Raw genomic sequence first — 13222 nt, forward strand, 5'->3', positions numbered from 1 at the left:
CACCGGCTTAGCGGCTGGGCGGAGAAAACAGAAGAGGGGAGGCAGGCGGAGGAGCTTGTTGCTGCTGCTTTCGGCGAAGGAAGCACCGTCGCGGCGTGGCGGCAGCAGCGGTTTAGCGGCCAAGCTGACCCTGTTTCGCTCCGGAGAGACCTGTCCTGGGAGCGCGCAGCTCAGGAGAGAAGACGGAGCGGGTTTCCTCGGGCGCGAGGATGATGAGCGACTGTGGCCCCAGAGCGCTCCGGGGCCCCCAGTGAGGAACCGGCAGCGCGCCTACAGCCCGCCGGGGATGGCAGCGCCGGCTGAGGCGGAGTCCAGCCAGCCCCTCGCCTCGGCTCCGGCGCCGCCACCGCCGCCTCCCGAGAAGAAGAAGCTCCAGCGAGCGCCGTCCCCGGCCAGACCCAAGGATGTCCCCGGCTGGTCGCTGGCCAAGAGCCGTCGCGGCAGCCACCCGGGCTCGCCCGCCTCGTTCTCCTCCGGGAAGCCGGGCGCGGGGGGCGGGCACTCGCGCCGGGCTGGGGGCGCCAAGGATGGCCGCGGCGACAAGAAGGGCAAGGCCACGCCGCCGGCGGGGGCCAGGGGCGTCGGGAAGGGCTCGGCAGGCCGCGCCGGGGCCCGAATGAAGGGGCGGAACCGCCTGGCCGCGGCGGGGGGCGAGGGGGCCGCGACCTCCGGCGGCTCCGCCAAAGGGTCGTCGCGCCCTCAGCTGCCGCTCGCCCTCACGGACAGCAGTTCGGAGGTGTCGGACTGCAGCGCCTCGGAGGAGGCCAAGCTGCTGTCGCTGCTGGAGCTGGGCGGGCTGAGCGGCGGCGGCAGCGACACCGAGTCGCCCCCGAGCAGCAGCGCCCCGGCCCAGCCCGCCAGCGCCTCCGCCGACGGCGCGTCCCCGCTGCCCGAGGACCCGTCGACGGCCGCCTCGCTGGCCAGCAGCCGCCTGCCTCTCAGCACCTCGCTGGCCTTCTCCGACCTCACCGAGGAGCTGCTGGACGCGGGCGTCGCCCGGGAGCTGGAGGAACTGCGCTCCGAGAACGACTATCTCAAGGTGAGGGGCGCTGGGTTCGCTTCAGGGCAGCTCGGCGGGGAGAGAGCGAGCAGGCATGGGGCTGCGCTTCCCCACAAAACACCCGCCGGTTTCCCCATAGCAGCATCGTGCAACAGATCCCCTCCCCGACCCTAATCTCCGAGCCTCGTGGGACAAGGGAGCGGGCACCAAGCGGACCCAGGAGGGGCAGGCGTGTCCTCCGAAAATAAGACACGCCCCTCCTCTCCAACACCCCTCCCTCCCCAAAAGGAGGAACCCTCCTTAACTAAATTTTAAATTAAACAGGTGTTTTTCAGCAAAGCGAAACACTGAAACTCCCCTGCACAGGGAAGACATATTTTAAGCTTGCAGGCCGATATCCCTGTGGAACATGTTGCGCATCCTCAAACATGACATCTCCCTGCAGCCCTGGTCTGCATGCAGAAGGTGCATAAGACAGCTTCATGTGTTTCTAAAAGCAGCAAACGTCTTCCTGTGTACCACTGGGAGATCATTTCTTGCCTTCCCCTCTGTGCCTTGCATTGCATTACTGAAAAAGGCTTCTCCATCTTGCTGTGTGGTAGGATTAATGCCCCCTTTGTAACAAATCTTATGTGCCAGATGTACTGTGACCTTAGGCAAGACCTGTTGCCACCCAGAATTTCAGAACGCTTCCTTGGAACTGGCGCTCTGTAATGAAAGATGATCTCCACCGCCCAGCATCTACAGGATGCTGGTTATGTGGAACATGCCCACATCTTCAGAGGCAGCACCTGCTGGCTTTCTAAAGCTCCTTGTAATTGGCATTCCTCTGCCTCATGGGGCAGTTCCTCCCCCAGCCCAGCATCAGTTCCTTGGAGCAGGCGCTCTATAGTGTCAATTACTTCTCTACTCTAGAATCAAATGGAATAGCTGCCCCTCGGTCATATGTAACTGAGGCTTTGCATCACCTTCTAGCACAACAGAGCCCCAACATATGTAGAACCAGATGCCTCCTAGTGACATTAAGACCTTCTCTGGTATCAGAGAAAGCCATGTTAGTACTGATGCCTCTCATTCCTAAAGGAGGTATTGTATAGCATCATAAAGCCCCAAGGAGAAATATTCTTCATCTCATCAAACAGAACTTACATATCCTTAGAGGAAGATATCTTCTATCTTGAAATCAAAGCTAATTCCTCACATCCCAGCATTTATTTCAAATTCTTTGCTGCCAGAATCAAATTCATAGTTGTCAGCATCATGCTCTTGTAATAAATAGCTTGACTCTCTAGCACAAGTCTTAGCCACATCAGGAAGAAAGGCAGACTTTGGGGCCTAATTAAGCAAATACTTCCAGGGGCTATGTGCAATTTCTTAGGGCTGGTTGCAGGTTATTTTCCCTGTGGTGACTCGGTATCCAAGTTGTAATGTAAAGCACAGCCCCTGATTGCTGAAGAGTTTCCGCTGCATTACTGGGTGTTTCTAGGAATGCCTGGCTGTAGCATAGAGGGTCTGTGTAGAATCTGAGGAATCTGTATGATGAGTGTTACTGGTTATGACAGCTGGGACACAGAGTTGTGCAGAAGCCAGGTGAATGTGTTGAAGTACATCCTTTGACAGATATGTTCCCAAATCTACATTTGCAAACGCCTGGTGTATATGGCATTTCCTGGGGAGAAATGGTGAAAAGGGATGTTTTAACCACTCACATGTCTGCAGATTTTTCTTTGTAAATACCCACTGGAGACATTTTCCCATCCTCCTTTTTCTGCTAAGCTTACTTCTGATTTCAGAGCCTGTCTGGACAAAAATTGGTGAAAAATGACCAGGGAGTGGAGGGATTTGTATGGAAAAATTGACTGGTAGGGAAGACAGTGTTTGATCCTTGTGGGAGCTGGGGGCTATTTGCAGGGAAGAACCAGTGATTCTCTCTTGCAAGCACGCTCTCTTTCTTCCACTTGCCAATTCTGTATTGTGAATGCCCTCCTACAATAGCATGATGAGTGAATCGTGAACCCCATGTTTCTGTTGTAATGTATGGTTCTCTTCTTAATTACACTTGATGGTGCACCTCTCAGTTCCATAATACTTATTAGTTTTGAAATTCCCAATCTGGCAAACAGATGTTCCAATGTGGGGCAGCATTTGCATTCACCTCTATGTATCAGAATTTCCCATTTTGGAGGTAATTAAGTTTTTGCAGGGTTTATTTAGTCTCAGACACACACTTGGTCCTGTTGTATGTGCTCCCTTTCCCCACCCAGAAAGATGCAGTATATTTATACAGCTCTATACAGACTTTCAGGGCCCATCCACATGGAAATTTCTAAAAGTTTTAGAAGCACTTTTAGTATGCTTCTGGACTCTCCCGTACATTCACATGTTGTTGTTGTTGAAACTTCAGCATTCTCTAATATTCCTGGCTGTCCATGTGCAGATGGGCTGATCTGTCAGATATTTGCATCAGTCATGCATTCTACAATGTCAGTGTATTTTCCATCTTCAACGTGGGGAAAATGTACCTGCTTTCTTGCAGGATGTTTTCCATGCTTCTGGTTTTTAGCTAAATTAATAGCATGGAAAGCTACTTTGCAGATGTGCCCATAGAGTGACTTGAAGGAATAGTTTCAGTAGTGTTTGGATAATGTAAGAATATTTCTTGACGTGTATCCTTGTGGTTTCTGGAATGGTAGGGAGTGAAGGAGTCTTTGGGCTGTTGCCAAGCTCAGCTTTTGCCTTGCTTCTCTTGGTAGTACTACTGAGCAGTGATGGGTTTATTTTGCAGGATGATGTTGGCATGGCAACGGTAGTAGGTGTTTATTGAATGGCTGCATATAACAACCAGCTCAGATAGTGGATTAGGTTGCTGGCTGAAGCACAGGCTCTTAGTGCCTCTGAGAGGTCTGGCAGGGTGGAGAGCAAGAGTCCCTTAAGTGTAAGATTATATTATATAGTATTTGGAAAAAAGCAACCAATATGCTGGTCTAATCTGATGTATATAAAACTAGCTAGGAAAAAAATCATTAGGTATAGAAGATGGTTGCGCAACCATTTTTCTGGGGGATGCTTTATCTACCCAGGTCTCGTTCTTGCCCTTCAGAACAGTTGCTCTCCACTCTTTTAGCTAGAAGAGCCAGCAGTGGAATCCGGCATTCGGTGGGCGTGCATCCATGTGTGGCATATCGCACCTGAGAAAGTCATCTTTTACAACATCCATGGCTGAGAGTCCTTACTGACCCACTTGGTGACTCAGCCCTCCCCCATTTAATTACTGTGTTGGTCATTCCTACCCCCATATACTTTCAATCTGTGTCCTGGGTTTGCAGTGTGCTTGATTTCTAACTACTGTGTTCAAGTAAGTGTTGGCTCCTATTTTTCCTACAGGCATTCCTTGTCATTAAACAAGTGCTGTGTCTGTTCAGGTCAACCTTACTTTGGGGGGGGGCAAGGGAGGAGTAGAACAAGGGTTGTTTTGATGGTTTAAATACAAAACACCTGACTTCACTTTCCTTGCAATTATTATCTGCATTCTAACTGTTGAAAGCATAATAAATCAATAAAATTGTCCAGTAGCACCTTAGAGACCTGTTGAAAGTATGTCGGTTCCACAACATCGGGGGTGGTATTAAATAAAGCTTTACCCTGAGAAGACCCATTGGAATTAATGAACTTAACATAGCCATGTTGATTAATTTCAGTGGGCTTATGCTATGTAAAACATAGTTGAACACCACCCACACTCAGCTCTTCCATAGGATTAGACAACTACACCCGGTGGCATGATTCAAGGGACAGCCACATTAGAAGTTCCAGTACACAAATCTTGGCTCTTGATTTGCCCCTTGTGACACTCTTAGTTCATGGATGCCCTTTCTCTGCCTCAAGGCCACCACTATGTTCTCCCTGCTTTTATTTGGAAGTTATGGATCTGAATATTTTTTACGCTAGAATTACACAGGCTTATAGTGTAAACCCATCACACCCACACATTTTATATCCGTGCAGCTCATTCTGATTTCAGAGGCTGGTGAACTTCTGAGCTATAGGGCTGGGGACTGCTTATGTAGAGTCAGTTCATACAAAGCCAAATAAAGTAGTTGGTAATTTTCTTCACTTCTAAGCAAAGGGGAAACTGGCAGGAAGTCAAGACTTAATTTAGACTGGCCCTTCTTAGTATTCTGATATAAAACGGCTGTGCAGATTCAAAGTTGCCATGGTAATGTAATAACATGCCATGCTAATTAGAAATACACAAGGACATTTATTCTAAAAACTGTGGGCATGATTAACAGGGCAATCCTATATATGATTCCTTAAAAGTAAATTTTAAGGAGTTTAACTGCAGTTTCTTTCCAGTAAATGTGCTTAGGACTGTAGCAGAACACTGCAGTTTTATACATGTCTACTTAAAACGTAAGTCCCATAGGGTTTAATGGAGTATAGGATTGCAGCTTAAGTCTCACTTGATTTTAGTTTGATATAATTAAGTGTGCACTTCACACACTCACTAAAATCTTAGGGACATTTACTGTTGGCATTTCTACATGTTTGGCGATAACGTCTGCTACTGTAAGGGTTGATTTTATCCGCCTTTGAAACTTAGCACCCTGTAGTTTGTTTTCACTCTAGTCAATTTCAGTCTGGTCAATTTCAGTTAAATTACTTTTTCTCTATAAATATTTATTTTGGTAATATGATTGGTGACTAAGATAAGAAAGACAAACTTTGCAAGAGCTGATCTGCTACTTCAAAGCAGACCTATTCGCAAAATCTCAGTTTCTATTTGATTAATTGACATGATCAAGATAAGCTTTTCAAATTTACTAGAGCATAAAAACAGAGTAGTACAAAGACCACATGTTCAATTCACAGTAGTCTTAAAATACTGTATGGCACTACAAAGTGTCACAATGTTTCCCCCCCCCTGTCTAACATCTCAAGAGATCTGGATGAATACAAACTATTAGATTTACTTTCAGGAAGGCTAGCATTTCCAAGTCAAGTATGCTTGAGCTGCCAGTCTTGGCACTCAAAGCTGACCTTACAAAGAATTAAAAACAGACTCAAAAGTTAGTTGAATTGTAGCCTGTCATCTGCTCCAGTGTTGTATACAGATGTGATCCTGTTTGTTGCAGCAACAAAGCTCAGACTGGAGCCTCTATCCACTTACCATACTTAGGATTCACTTGACAGTGCTGCCCTCATTTGAGGGAACAGATTTCCCAAGTCATTTATTTCCCCCATTCACCCTTTCTCGTGTATATGGTAAACACAGTATTATATATCCATCCTCTATAGCTGTTTTGCAGGTTGCTGTCTTAGCTGTCCAGTATACCTTTTGTGAAGGGATTGCTTGGTGAGTATGGAATTAGAGGCAGAACTCTTGACTTGTGGGGTGGAGACTTGATGGCACAGAACAAAGGTGGACATAGTTTTAGTGTTTGATTTCGTGCAAACTGGATGAGAATGTTGCAGAGTCGTCCCCCCCATGATAAATCGTTGAGAAGTGAACTTTACGAGGCATCTATGCACAATTCAGATGCAAAAGTAAATCTGGGGCAGTGTCTAGGTCATGGGTAGGCAAACTAAGGCCTGGGGGCCGGATCTGGCCCAATCACCTTCTCAATCCGGCCCGCGGATGGTCCGGGGAATCAGTGTGTTTTTATATGAGTAGAATGTGTCCCTTTATTTAAAATGCATCTCTGGGTTATTTGTAGGGCATAGGAATTCGTTCATTCCCTCCCCCCCAAAAATAGTTCAGCCCCCCTACAAGGTCTGAGGGACAGTGGACCGGCCCCCTGCTGAAAAGGTTTGCTGACCCCTGGTCTAGGTAGCCACAAGTATACAAATCTGATGGGCAGCAAGGCCTAGATAGGATTTCCTAGTAAAGACAGTAAGTATGGTGGTGATGCCAGTAAGTATTTATGCCACCTGGGGCACTAAGAAAGAGAGAATTTTGGAATATTTAATAGCTGTAAAAACAATGCATCTGCCCTTTTTAAAACACGCACACACTCCACTTTCATCTGAAACCTGCTGTTACTTGGAGTGTACTCCTTCCTTGAGGATATTCTGAGCACCATTGCAGCTGCATCTAATCTTAGTATGCAGAACGGTGGGAGAAACCTGTCTTATGGGGCGGGCAATTTTTTTGTCACTTACTGCTCAAGGGCTGCATGGTGTCAGTGTGTGGGGATGCCTTTGTTGTTGTTGAGTAAATTTCTCCACCCCCTCCTCACACACACACTATACACAGCCTCCAAGCTTCATTATTACACACTCACTCATAAACAGAGTTGAGATCCCATCATGTCTCCTCCCTCCCTCCCTCTGCTGATTGGTGCTGGGAACAGTTGAGGATTATGCAGATTAGGATACTCCTCAACACTTTCCATCCCCTTCGACTGGGAGGAATCTATACATCCCATTGTGTAGCTGATTGGCATTGGAAACAGCTGTGGAGAGAGCTAATTAGTGGCCTCACCAGCTTTTCCCAGTGCTAGTTATCTGGATCTCATCCTGCACCACCTCTTGTTTCCCTACTGATTGGTGCTGGAAACAGCCGAGGGGTGTGCTGATTCTTATAGTCTTCAGCTGTTTCCAGCACCAATCAGTTGCATTGCAGGCCACATGTGGCTCTTGAGCTGCAGATTGTCTCTACGTGAGCTAATGCAACAAGGGCTAGAAGCTTATGTGTATTTTGTTGCATAGTCCATTCACAGTAATGGACAGTCTCTTCTGTTTAGTTGTTTACTTTTGAGTTCTCATGCATAGTCAAGTGTTTCTGAAGTCATAGTAGTGAAATGGGGGACCCATGGGCAAAAAAAAAAATATTCCTTGGAACCTATTCTTATGACTTACACACCTGGTATTGGGAAATTAGTCCCTGGTTGACTCCAAGGCAAGGGAATGAGCAGTAGCCTACCAAAAAGCATATGCTGTCTGATTATTCCTTTCCCTCTTCATTTTTGGAGAAACCTAGTTTCAGAATTGTAGGTTTAGCTAATTTTCCAAAGACCTAAGCATTATTTTGCTGCCTCTTCCAGCTGGTCAAAAGCCCCAGATGGACAGAAATGCTCGACTGTAAACTGAAAAGGAAAGTAAGCAAAATGAAGACTATTGCTTGGTTGTTTCAAAGAAAGTGAAAAAGCTCCTGGGATGTGGTTGGTAAGCTGCTGTCTGCAAGACGGAGAGAGGGCTGGAGGTGAATTTTCTTGCCTTTAAAGGTCATCCCCCCATTAATGCTTTTGATAAATCACCCTGTCATGCCCAACTTATTATCTGGGGCTTATGAAATATTTCCAAAGCCCAAGCACTTTGCTTTTGCAATGGTTCTTACTAAATGTATAAATGAAAATATATAACAATCCCTGTGATTTTTTTAAAAAAACTCAGACAAATCACAAAAAGCTGCTTGTGTTTGAGAACATTTAAGCACAACAGTTATTTCTTTTTGGATACAATGTTTATTTTAAAAACATGTTTCTCTAGGAGGAAACTGTTAGAGTTCACTCTTGATTGGTTGGCAGTAGGGGTTTGAAAATGTATGGTCTCCCTTGGTGACCTGTGATCACTGCAGACGTTGCCTATAATGTGGAATTGCTTGTAGTTGCTTCTCTTTAGAGAACTTTTTATAGGAAAGGATGGTTAGTGTAAATGTTTTGCAGGCTGCTTTTTAAACAACTGAACTCTTAAGCTTTTCGCTGGTGTCAACGTGTCAGTATAGTGAGGTGAGTGGAAATTCCCTCATGGAGTTAATAGCAGCTTTCAGTGATCATGGTGGGGGGCAGTTTTTGCGTGGATTGCAGCAGGAGAAGAAACTGTTGACTTAAAAAATAAATAAAATTCTTGATACTGATCACCTGTCCTGGGCCCTCCTATTTCCAGAAGAAGAAAAAATAATAATTATGCAACTTCAGATTATGTACATTTGAACTTTGGCAAAAAAGTTATTATCACTATTATTTTCCTTCTCCAAACCCAAGCTGTAAAAATGTGGACAAAGTCAAGATTACTTGGTGGGTTTTGATTTCAAAGACTAGCCCTTGTTCCTTCTTGGGTCTAAACCCGTTGCTGGATTCTTAGTTGTAGTTTCTGGGGGGAAATGCACAAGCTTGTCAGAAACGTCTGTCTCAAAATATCTATATCTCTAAATGTTTGCTTCAATTCTATTAATCCGAGGAGCACAGTGCAGTTGTGTGTGGAAGCTCTGCCTAAGCTCTGTAGCTGAAGTTTTCCTTCCTGTTTCTGAGGAGTTGTACTGATAAGGGACGAGCAATCCACTCCATTTGACTAGTGGAATAAACATGCAAGGACCAGCCACCTGCTTCTCCTTTTCCTTTCTGGCTTCAAAGACCTGTTAAGAAAAGGAGATGGGAACATTTCCATGCTTGAGAGGCACTGTGCCTTTAAGAAGCACAGCAGCCAGCCACGAGCCACCGCCTTGTCATCCCAGTGTGGGGGGAACAAGAGCTCTGAGTCCTTGTTCAGCAGAATGGAAAATGTGAGATGTGATATGCCGGCAGCTGCAGAGGGATGTGAAGACAAAGAATGGCACTGGAGATTCCATTTGCAACAAGGGGAGGAGAAATCTTCCAAGCCAATCACGTTTCAAAATAACAAGCATATGCCTTAGATAACTGACAGATGGGATTCGGAGTGGCCTTAGCCCAGGGGGTCCCAACTGGCCTTCTGCTCATCTTCCGATTCAGGCTTTTCCTGCTTGCTTTGTCTTCATACACCCCACATTAATGTTGATCACCTCATGCCTTTCCCTCAACCCTCTCTTCTTAGTAAAAAGCAAAAGCTATGAGTCTGCTTTGCTTTTTCTGTCTTCCCCAAGTGTGGTAGGGATATACACCAGAAGTCAGCAACAGGAAATATTGGTCCTCAAACAGTGCTTTCTTATATTATTTATGTATATCCAACTTTTAGTCCATGGAAAGCCACACTGCAGGAATCTCATAAGCTCTAAGCTCCTAATTTATGCTTGCTTTTCCTCTTAATTTTAATAATAATGGAGCTGTGGAGCCCAGAAGGCACGATAGGTGATTCAGAAAGTGTGATCCACAGTTAGAACTACCACTTCTATAAACAATCTGGAAAGTTGCGTTTTAGAATTTTCTCATCAGTTTGCATTGAATCTCATCGCATTCGTGCAAAAAACTAATAACATGTGAGTTATTTGTGTCCCTAATGCAGCAGGTAGTAAGAAAAGCAACTTGTGGCACCTTTTAGTTTTCAGATAGAGCATATTTGCAGTAGCATTGCTTGAAAGCTTGTGGTTGTTTGGTTGTTAATTTATACAGGAAGGTGTAAATCTGTGACATGATTTCCTCTCATCTCTCCCCTCCCCTACCTGTTGCTCCTTCTCATTACAGTGGTACCTTGGGTTACAGACACTTTGCAGCGTCTATAATCGCGTGGCAGTGGTGCGGCAGCAGCAGGAGGCCCCATTAGCTAAAGTGGTACCTCAGGTTAAGAACAGTTTCAGGTTAAGAACAAACCTCCAGAACGAATTAAGTTCTTAACCTGAGGTACCTCTGTATAACTTCTGAGCTGTCTGCTCTTTTGTTGGCAAGATGTGGGCACAGTGTTATTGTAGGGTTGCCATATTTCAAAAAGCAAAAAACCTTTTAGGAAGACCTCAAAATTGTTGAGTTCTTTTTAGACAAAGCCCAAAGTTGTTGTTGTAGTTTATATATTGGATTACATTTCAGGAGATGGGAGACAGACTGAACTTGGAAACTGCTGCATAGGATTGGATTGGAAAATCCAATCTGTGGTGGTAAAATTGAAGAAAGGTGGTCTATATTCTTTATACTGAGTCAGTTCGTATTTCTGCTAAATCAGTATTGTCTACACTGACAGCAGTAGCTTTCCTGGGTTTCAAGCAGGGTCTCTCCCCCCCCCCCCCAATCCTACTTGGAGATGTCTCGGATTCAGTCTGGGACATTTTGCATACAAAGCATGTGTGCTACCACTAAGCTGCATCCTTATTGTTTAATAAGTCATAAAGTCCTTTGTAGCAGTTGCTGTTTGGAAAACGAGTCTCATGTTAATCCACCTAACCTGGAGACCCTGAAACTACTGCAGTCATCTTAAGACTTAAGATGGCCCATCTTAAGACTTCCCTGTGGAAATCTTTTCTTATCTTTGCCTTGCGTGAATTACAGTACTGTTCCTTCTGTCAGTCTGTGGCTGGCAGTTAATTGAAAACTGCTGCTTTTGTTCCCTTTAATCTCTAAGGAAATGTTCGCTTGTTATCCCTTGATACCAATTTCCATGTTGCAGTGTGAGATCATAAGAATGTGAGTTCAGCCCTTGCCATACTAGGTCAGATCAATGCGGCATTCCAACTTCCATGTTTTTCAAGATGTGGGCTCCCTGAATTAATACTGACTTGTGGGGAGAACCGTACAAGATTATTCGACAATACTATAGTTACTTCTCAGTGTTTCCTTAATGTTACTAGGTATATGTAATTTTCACTGACACAATGGATGTAATAGGCAATTTAACATCAGTACAAAATACTTTCTGATTAAGACCAAAATCATTCATTTGAATCAAAAGAGAGGGATTATGGAGAACAGAAGCATTTATTTGAAACAGTGAGTAGACAAGATCACTTCTTCCTAGTGTTAGAAACTGAGATATGAAAGCTAGGAGCTAAATGGCACCTTAAACCTAGGTTATGGGCGCAACAATGGAATGTGTAGGTGCATTTTTATAACAAGAATAGAAAGCTGAAAATGAATGAACTGCAGTTAAAATATTGTGTTCATTTTTCACATGGTCTTGTCCTTCCCCTGCCCACTCCTCTAATATTCTTAAGAGGGTCTCTTCTTCAGTCTTCAGAGAGTAGCTGGAAGTGGGGAGGTGGAAAAAGGTCCTTCTTTCCTTCCACTCTGCAGTTTTTATCCAAAATCTTAGGTGCAGTAATGTGCCAGGAGCTCAGAAACTGCTCGCTCTAATGAAATTCCATGTCGCAAAATGCGCCTAGAACAATGGGAGTTTCTAATACTGTGTCTTCCATTCAATTGGTCATAGGATCCCAAGGGTCATCTAGTCCATCCCCCTGCAATGCAGGAATCTCAGCCATGAAAGTTGGTGTACAGGAATCCATGGAAGATGGTGTACAGTTCCTCCAGTTGCTGCAGACTACAGCTTCCATAAGTACCAGGCAGCATGGCCAGTGGTATCAGATATGGGAAGCCTGTCAACTGAGCCCACATGTGCTCCTCCTGGGCCTGACTCCTCCTCCCAGGCTCCACTCTCTTCTTGAGGAGTAGACAGACTGAAAGGGGTTGTGGGTAGTAGCACTGGGTTTCATATTGCTATTCTGTTCTTGTTGGAGAGAGACAATATTAAGTTCCTGTTTAGCTTCCTGGCTGGTGTGTCCTCTAATGGTGGGCCTGGGATCACAAATGGGCCTTGGGCCACTTCCAGGTGGGTCTTGGTGCAATAGACTTCCCAGTATCTCTTGCCTCCTCCCCGCCCCAGGTTGTGCCATAGCATTTTGGCTGGATCACTGCCGGCACCAGAAACTCCCCCCCCCCCACTGTACTGTATTAATATAGTTAACACTCCTCTGTTAATTTCCTAGCATGTTGCCTGCAGTGGTGAGAATACATCAGGGAGCTTCTTGCCATTGATGTGTTGGGGCTGGTCCCTCAAAGGAATCTGATTTGAAGGATGCTATCTTTGAAGGGGGTAGTTCAGGGATCATTCCGGTTCAGCAGGCTTCAGGTTGAGGCATTGACTCTGCAATAGGGTTTGGGTCCGGGTTCAGCACTTCTGCTGCTGGGGTCTCTGGCTCTTCTGATCTGGCTGGTTCCTCCTCAGAGTCAGATTCTATCTAGGCTGCTGCTCAGTCTAAACCTTGTCATGGTTCAAGGTATTTAGGACTGGTTTATTTATTAGCCCATTCAATGCAGTGTTGTTCTTAACTGGCAGTGCTTTTCTTCTAGAAAAATAGGTGCTGGTACTCATGACAAAGTTGTTGCAGTAAGTGTCACATTTTTTAACCCCTCCCCCAAAAAGCAGTGCCAGTATTGTGTACCCTTGAGTACCCCCTGAAAAAAGCATTGTTAACTAGTCACAAATACCAGTAATAGCTCTCTTTTAGAAGCAGGTAGATTTCTGGGTTTTTAGAATATTGTTGCTTGTCTGTTGCTTAACAACGTTGTAGCATATATACTGGGACAGCAGCTGTTGATG

At 45.4% G+C, this 13222-nt stretch overlaps 1 protein-coding gene across 4 annotated transcripts in view; it reads left to right on the forward strand.

Moving 5' to 3' along the window:
* Positions 1 to 13222, forward strand: part of SOGA1 (suppressor of glucose, autophagy associated 1) — an 83234-nt gene continuing 70012 nt past the window's right edge. For 3 of the 4 annotated variants that reach the window (XM_053393882.1, XM_053393880.1, XM_053393881.1), the window contains exon 1: positions 1 to 1039. In XM_053393882.1, the coding sequence (XP_053249857.1) occupies positions 287 to 1039 (753 nt within the window). In that variant the 5' untranslated portion in view covers positions 1 to 286. The remainder of the gene's footprint in view (positions 1040 to 13222) is intronic. The other variant, XM_053393879.1, reaches the window with a different exon arrangement.

This window comes from Podarcis raffonei, chromosome 6, assembly GCF_027172205.1.
Source record: "Podarcis raffonei isolate rPodRaf1 chromosome 6, rPodRaf1.pri, whole genome shotgun sequence".
Classification (NCBI taxonomy): domain Eukaryota; kingdom Metazoa; phylum Chordata; class Lepidosauria; order Squamata; family Lacertidae; genus Podarcis; species Podarcis raffonei.